This window comes from Lytechinus variegatus, chromosome 18 (assembly GCF_018143015.1).
Source record: "Lytechinus variegatus isolate NC3 chromosome 18, Lvar_3.0, whole genome shotgun sequence".
NCBI lineage: Eukaryota > Metazoa > Echinodermata > Echinoidea > Temnopleuroida > Toxopneustidae > Lytechinus > Lytechinus variegatus.
This window is the reverse complement of record NC_054757.1, coordinates 12,436,484-12,444,474: the sequence shown is the minus strand read 5'-3', so window position 1 is coordinate 12,444,474 and position 7,991 is coordinate 12,436,484. Positions and strand designations below refer to the sequence as shown.

Genomic DNA, 7,991 nt, shown 5'->3' with positions numbered 1-7,991 from the left:
GCTCAAATCATATTGTAAAATAATCTTATATACCAGGTATATATATATATATATATATATATAGCCCCTTCCCAAAACAACTTTCCAGCTAGATTGATTAAATGAGAACAAATTTAATGCACACCAAAATATACAATACTTACTTTTTTAATGCTAAGTGAAGAAAATATCTAACAATTTTCAGTTTATTACATTCCTTTTTGATTATTTACATCATTCTAAATTGATATTCATCACAATTTTGGGAAGCTGACTCTAATTGTTGATCTTGAATCATTTATTCATCTCATATTTCTACTTTACTAAATTTCCAAAATTGTTAGCTGAGGTTTGAACAATTCAAGGAATATAGCATTAGCAATAATGAGTATAATAATCAAAATTTATATTTGATACATCATGTTTAAACATTGAAAATTTTCCTTTCTTTACAATGTTCTGAAAGTAAACAAATCAAATCTCAATCAGAATTATACAAATAATTGGAGAAAAATGGGGGCATACCATCTTGATAGGCATGAATAGCATTATAGGTGCTCACTTAAATATATTTATGCTAAGTCAGTTGTGCACAGAAAAATTGCATAGATAAAAATACATAAATATAAAATTAAATTTTCAATGGCATTGGGGTGATTTGATTCACTATTACGCCTAAAATGAATTTTAGTAACCTGTGGACCAATCAAACCGCAAAAAAATTGATTCTATCTCAATACAGTAAAATTGATATTAGTCATAACAGCATCATCCCAATACACTTGAAATAATTTTCACAAAGCTGAATGAAAATACTGGACGGAGAATAGATATTAGCACGAAAATGAACACTTAAATAGCAACAATAATTATATATTCATAAAACATATGATTAAGACATAAAAATAAAACCACAAAAATGATAAATTTGAAATATAATCATCTCTATCAATGCTAGAAACTAGGCTCTCTGCTTTTTTATCTTTTTCATAAATTTGGGTAAAAAAATTAAGGGAACAAAGAGAGTAGGTGTACATGAATTGTAAAACGATGAAAGGTTTGGTCATATTTGCTCCCTAAAGACAAAATATTTGATTTCTCTTTTTTTTTTCAAACTAAGCTCTTTCATACTATATATCACGATACGTACACAGCAAAACTGTGGTGTTAACCAGTGTACATAGAGGACCACACCAGTTATTTTACACCGGTGTTAAATTGGTGGTGTTAGTTTTACACTTATAGGTGTTAGTTAAACAACTTTGGTTGTTACATTTACACTTTTTGGTGTTATGTTCAATCTTTAGGGTGTAATTTTAACACCTCAGGGTGTGGTCCTCTATTAACACCAGTTTTTACAGTGTACTACTACAGTTACCACTTGTATGCTGGTATATTGTGTAATATTGAATGGAGCAATGAATCTTGGGATGACATTCTGAAAACATTAGTTCTATACTTTCAATATCATTCAATGGGATTTGTGAGGATTATTCTACAGTGCGTATCAAAAAAAAGTTTACACTTTGAAAAAATCCTGTAAAATTATGCATTTGTAATATCCTGAAGATTTTTCCACATTTTAACATTGGTACATGTCCATTAAAGTAAATGACGATATAACTGTCGAAAAATATTTTCGCTTGAGTGAGCATCACTTACTTTTGGTTAGTGAAAAATTATTTGCGCAGAACTTTGAAATAGTTTTTTAATTAAAGTAGACCTTAATCATAAAGAACACATGGAAATTAGCTAGTAAAATTGATTTGAAGATATCTTCTACCTTGTTTGACTTGTTTCCCTGCCCAAAACACTTCGAAGAGTGCATTTCGCCCCACCCCACTCCCCCACACACCGAGGCCATCGTGATGATAGTTTGCTTTACAATGAGCTGTGATTTACATGGAATGGCTTAAGCTTGATTTACATTTTGTGTATCATTGCTAAGCTTGGGAAAAGTTCTGAGAAACAAGTATTAAATGAAAATGAAATGTAAACCCACTTTCAATGATAAAAATTTAGTGAAAAAATGCAGATGTCTGAAATAAACTTTTGTTCAGGCTGAGTTATGTCTTCAGATCCAGCTGGCACAAATAAGTAAAAGTGGTGCTTAATAAGTTTAGAAATTTCAATTTGGGTGGCAAAATTGTTACAAAATGCTTGAATGTATCCGTTTTAGTTCAATTAACTAAAAGTGCAAGGGAAATGTATGATAAATATTTCGCAGGTTAAGTTTGATTTTGCCCTTTCCCCGCCCTGCAGCGTGAAAACGAGCATTTCTGCGCAAACAGATTTCTGCAAGCTTTACAGAAATGGACAGTGCTCACTCAATTGTAACATTCTGACAAAACTTTTATTTGCATTGGATAGATGAGACCAGAACCAAAGATTATATGTGAAAAAATTACCCACTTGTTGTATATTTTTTTATTCCCAGGGCTTTTTCAAAGTGTAAACTTTTTTTTAATACGCACTGTAGATAATCCTACCATTTGACTTGTGATCTGTTCTGGTCCGATCAAGGTGGTTTTGCATCGTATAATTTAGAGAGTCTTCATCCTTCGTGAGTATATATTCCCCTTCAGACGACATAGCAGGCCTTCTCTAATACATCCTTGAAATGAGGATCCCTGCTTGTGTATCAAACACCACTGGCGAACAGTCAACACATTTGTTTTCAGAATACCATACAAAACAGTGCTCCATTAGTGCTTTCCAAATACTGCAACTTGAATATAGAAGCCACACATACCAGTATATAATCATAAAACAGACATTGAATGTTTTCTACCGATCTATTCTCGTCAGAAAGAGCCTGATTAATCAAATGCATAACACTGGTTTCTATAGAGATTTTTATGCATCCCGACAGAAATTATACAGACCAACAATAACTTCCATTGGATTTTGCCAGTTTCACTGGAACAAGGTTAAATCTCGAGAGAAACCAGGGAACTCTTAATGACCAGTGATCAAAGACCAGGGCCCCATTTCACAAAGCTCAGCAATTGATTGTATATCAAGGTTTTACGATTGATTGCACTGACCACAAAATACAATCAATCATGAAAGTTGACCATACAATCAGTCGTTAGGCTACAAATTGAATAGTTAAGTGTTGCAGGACCTGCAATCCTCTCACTGAATACTAAAATTCTACAGGACCTTGTGGGAGCATTTCATGAAATAATTCAGTCAGTGGTCTTCACTGACTATTGTTAAAATCACTGAAAATTCTTTCAGTTATGATTGGCCGAGAGAAAATCAGTGAGTGAAAGTTACTGATATTTTTTTTCATGAATTACTCCCCATGGATGGATCCCTGCATCCAGGATCAGAGACGGCATCGAGCCGAGAGATGAGGAAAAGAACAATGGCTGAATAATCAGTTATACTGGGGATCGATGAAGAACTTGGCATCTCCTCGATACAAGCCTTGATCCCTGAGAATCTTAGACTTTTGGGCGTGGTCCCGGAGAAGATCCTGAAGCATGTCGTCTTTTTCCTTCTGGTCCATCTTTGCGATGAGGTCATCGTGCCATGTTCTCTCGCTAACCAGCCTCTGGATTGTTCTGTAGAGGTTTAGGGCAGGGCAGCAAGAAGAGGGAGGTTTGGTGGGATAGGTTAGGATGAAGGAAATCATTGAAGAAAGAAATGCCCAAAGCCTTTACTGTTTTAACTGTCAGTGGTAGCAACTGCAGTACAAAACTGAATTGCTATTATCTCATTCATCTACTCTAACAGTATACTACAATTAAGATGAAGTTTCGCATAGTACACAACGGCACGTGCACTATCATTGATTACATAAAGGTCTACAGTATCAGAATAACACTATATCAAAATAAATAGATTTTAATGATTATCATGTCAGCTGATTGATAAATATTTTCTACCACACATAGGATTAAAAAAAGATATAAGGGGCCCATTTCACAAAGGAATTTGATTATAATTACTTTGAAAACAATGGTAACTACCATGGTGATAGAGATCATATCAGCCAATCAAACACAAGGTTTCCATGGTAGTTACCATAACAGCAAAAGTACAATAATTGTATGTATTTGTGAAAAGAACCCCAAAACAGTGAAAGAATGGATGTGACAATTACAAACAAAGAAAACAGAATTTTCATGGAGATCACAAATCTAATAAAAACATTGCTTTAAGTTTTTGTTTGCAAAAATAATATTGTATAACATACACTAGCATGCTCATGTGCAAGTAATAAGTTCTCATTTACTGTATGTATTATGTATGATATCACCAAGTGGAATGTATGTGCAGGTATTTGATTTAATTTGAAGAAATATTGTCCATTTCAATATGAAAAAATATATGCATATAGCAGAGCAAATTCAAGTGATCTTATAGCAAGTAGAGTGATGAAATATAAATTATACCATGGAGCTATTACAGAGAGTGTATTAGTGTATAAAAAGCTTGACCAAAGCCAATAAAATGAAATGTAGGCTAGATTGATCAATTACATACATACTTTGCTCAATTAAAATCAAACTTCAAACATGATATATGATTGGATAAAAACATTCAGGTATTGCACAAACTTATACATTACAAATTGCAGGATTTGCAACAAAGTTCTTTCCCAACTGTAATCCACAAAATAGGTTGTTCCACCGTCTTGAAATAAGTTTTGCACTTAATCGAATTCTATGGTAGGAATATCTATTCTAGATAAAATCTAATCTTGTAAATGGACAGTAAGTGTTCTATGTCCTTGTTGATAATGGAATGTTCCGTTCAATGGATCAATTCTATTTGTAAAATAATGAAAATTCCAAAAAAATTAGAGAGGGATTGGAAAATGGGGTGATGGGGGAATAAAGGTGCAGAAATGGTATTAAAGAAAAGAAATTAAATTGAGATACAAAAATTGAAATGTGTAAGGATTGAAAACAGATCAGGATATGGTTTAGCAGAGGTGATCAATTTTATGAATGAAATGGACAAGAAAGGAAGTTCCAACATAAAGTGAACCAAATGAGTTATTAGGTGAGAAATATAAAAATAGAAAGGGATAGAATGAACATTACATTACGAATGTCATTTGTGTTTATGTTTAAGAGGAATCTGACACTTTAATTCAAATTAAGATTTAATGACCATATATTCATATACTTTATTACGGTAATATAATCAGAAAATACATTAGTATTATGTGAACATAATTTGATTTAATGTTATACCACCTATCAAATCTTTATCTTATAGAGTTATAGGCCTATCATTAATTTTTATATTGACATTTAAGTAAAATGATTACTGAAAAACATATTTTTAGCTGTGTTTGCGATGGTGGTGTAAAGTGTCTGTCCAGAAATATTGAAATACTCTGTAAAAATATTCCAGCACAGACTTAGGCAATTTATGATTTTTCTTTTTTAAAATAAACAATTTTCATCAAACAGCTCTAGATTTTTTCATATTTTTTGTTTCCCATAAATGCATTTTAGGACTCTACAGATAAAAAAATTGGGCAAGTCCACAAAAATATGATCACGTTGAATGTGCAATCCTTAATTGGCTTTTAGGCTGCCAAGTACTTACTGTTCTCTTTCTCTGTAGGTGTTGCGGATTCCTTGTCGATCTCGTTTCTGGATCTGATCGGCGAGTTGACGTCTTCTCTCATGATCCATCTGTCTACTCCCTAAGTGTTCCCTGGCCATGTCCTCAGAGCACATTTCAGCCATTCTCCTCTGATTTTTTTTAAAGACATAAGAGGAATCTTCTTTAATTGGTTTTAACTTTCACTTAATTCATTTATAAGGGTGCACCGTGAGAGTCCAAGTGATTAGGATGATGATATTTTGTTGATTTGTCTTTCTATTTGGGATCGAGCAGGGGATCTATTGAAATAATAGGATGGGGCGAGGTGTCCGGATACTTCACAATTTGGAAGCCTTTTTTTTTCTTTAATTTTTTAAATTAAACAAAATCATGAATTCAATACCTGAATAATCACCTACAATTTTGTTTTCTATAATAAAAATTGATCTAACTTAGCTTAACTTTTGTAAATGACTGTTTGAAATCGAATGTCCAGACACACAATAACTGGGTATATACTTGTCACTTGACAATTTTTTCTAGCTTGTTTAGTAGCCAAGATCTATTTTTGCAACTGCCACCCAAAGTGAAAAACAATATATAAGGGTTTTAGGGTAGCTGTCGCAAAATGAACTCTTTCCCAAACCTGCATTGACAGTACATTGCTAAGAAAAGCGACAGTCATTTCTGTGCAATTTAGTTAGCATGTTGCATTCACTCGCGCACACACACATGGTCAAGCAAAAAATCAGAATGTAAACAAACATATTTTACCTCTTCATCAGCCAATTTATTCTTAACTGCTAATTGCCTGTCGATGACTCGTTGCTTCCTCAAAGCCTCCCAGTGATACTGTTGTTGACTCATTGTTTTAATTTAATGATGAATGATATTGTGCCGAATAAAGGGGAAAATTAATGCCCTGATCCTGTCCACATCAGATCGAGTGCTAGTTGCAAAGCTGGCGAGTTTCCGGGTTCTGCTTGGGTTCGCTATGGCAACGTGGTTAAAGCGCATGCGTAGAGAAGTCGATCTCGATAACGAGGGTAAAGAACTTCGGCAACAGGTGCGTTGGGGAGCGGAAGGAGGGTGGGGCTGGAATTGTGGGTGGAAGGACGCGCTAGGCCTGGGATGGGGTTGGGGTGCTTGAGGCTTGAAGGAGTTTTATATTCAGCAGATCGCAAGATGGGACGATATGCTAAACTAAGAATGAATCGGTGTTACAATATTCTTGGGATATAGTGGCATGGGCATTGCACGCGTCATGCTGCTTTTGTGGAGTCCAGCCGGAGTCCACATAGTAGTCCAGGATAGGCCCCATAGAAAATTGACCAAACCTTGTTTTTTTATATATACACTATTTTTTGATGGTTTCTTGTCAATTCGAGGGTGCTGATCACGAATCTGAATGATGCCACTCGTGTAACCTTGAGCATTTTCCGCAAATTGGCAAAATCCAATATGGCCGCCAAAATATGCAAATTACCCATGAAAATCATAAAATTGTTCGCACATTGGCTGTGAAATGCATGAAATTGTGTGGCAGGAGTGAAAAACAATCTTAAAAAATAATTTTTGACAAAATATTTATCTTCTTGATATTCAAAATGGTCGCCATAGGCCATTGTATACATTATCATATACAATATGAATAGGGAAAACTAATTTTCACTAAAATGAGCACTAAACTGCAAAAATCGCGATGTATGAACGAAGTAATATATGCAAATCATCATTAATAATGAGATATAGTATTTATTATATCAAATATGGGAACATTGCTGTATTTCTATATCTAAAATAGCCGCCACTGGCCCAAACAGTATTGCGTAAAACCGACAATGGCAATGGCCGGGGCCAAAAAAATGAGAAGATTGAGCATTAAAATGCATATTATTAAGATAAACGAGTGGAATACTGACTAAAAACATGATTGTAAATATGTCATTTATGTGGTAAATTATGTATTTTTAAATTGAAAATGGCCGCCATGGTCCCTATATTTATCATGTACAATGCGAATAGAGAAACTAATTTTTACACGAGTAAGAAACATAAAATGCATGTAATTGTGATCTACGAGTAAAATATTGTCTGACAACATGTTTTATAGCAAGACATATAATTTCTTTTGTCATGCATGAGATAAATACTGTATTATGAAATTCAAAATGGCCCCTATAGGCCCTAACAGTATTATCTACAATGTGAATTGGGACATATAATTTGTAAGAATTTGGATTTGCTTGACTATGACATCCATATAATCCTGTTGTATGAGTAAAACGTTGTTTGAAAACATTTTTTTAATCATCGCATTTCTTCTTTCATATAGGTGATAAATACTGTATTTTGACATTCAAAATAACCTCTACAAGCCCTAAATTATGTAACATGCGAACAGGGAAACTAATTTTTACAAGAGTGAGAATCATAAA

At 33.8% G+C, this 7,991-nt stretch overlaps 1 protein-coding gene across 1 annotated transcript; it reads right to left on the bottom strand.

Moving 5' to 3' along the window:
- Window positions 1-2,044: 2,044 nt before the first annotated feature.
- On the bottom strand, window positions 2,045-6,559 carry LOC121431635. Its single transcript, XM_041629233.1, has 3 exons — window positions 6,328-6,559; window positions 5,554-5,702; window positions 2,045-3,551 (listed from the first exon to the last, which is right to left on the bottom strand). The coding sequence occupies exons 1-3, from the start codon at window positions 6,418-6,420 to the stop codon at window positions 3,365-3,367; spliced, it is 429 nt and encodes a 142-aa protein (XP_041485167.1). The 5' UTR covers window positions 6,421-6,559; the 3' UTR covers window positions 2,045-3,364.
- Window positions 6,560-7,991: the final 1,432 nt, after the last annotated feature.

Coding starts and splice junctions, on each gene's coding strand:
- LOC121431635 (XM_041629233.1), bottom strand. CDS start 6,420: ATGAGTCAACAACAGTATCACTGGGAGGCTTTGAGGAAGCAACGAGTC. Junction 5,703..6,327: donor ATAAATTGGCTGATGAAGAG/GTAAAATATGTT, acceptor AAAAAAAATCAG/AGGAGAATGGCTGAAATGTG. Junction 3,552..5,553: donor ACCTACAGAGAAAGAGAACA/GTAAGTACTTGG, acceptor AAACCTCTACAG/AACAATCCAGAGGCTGGTTA.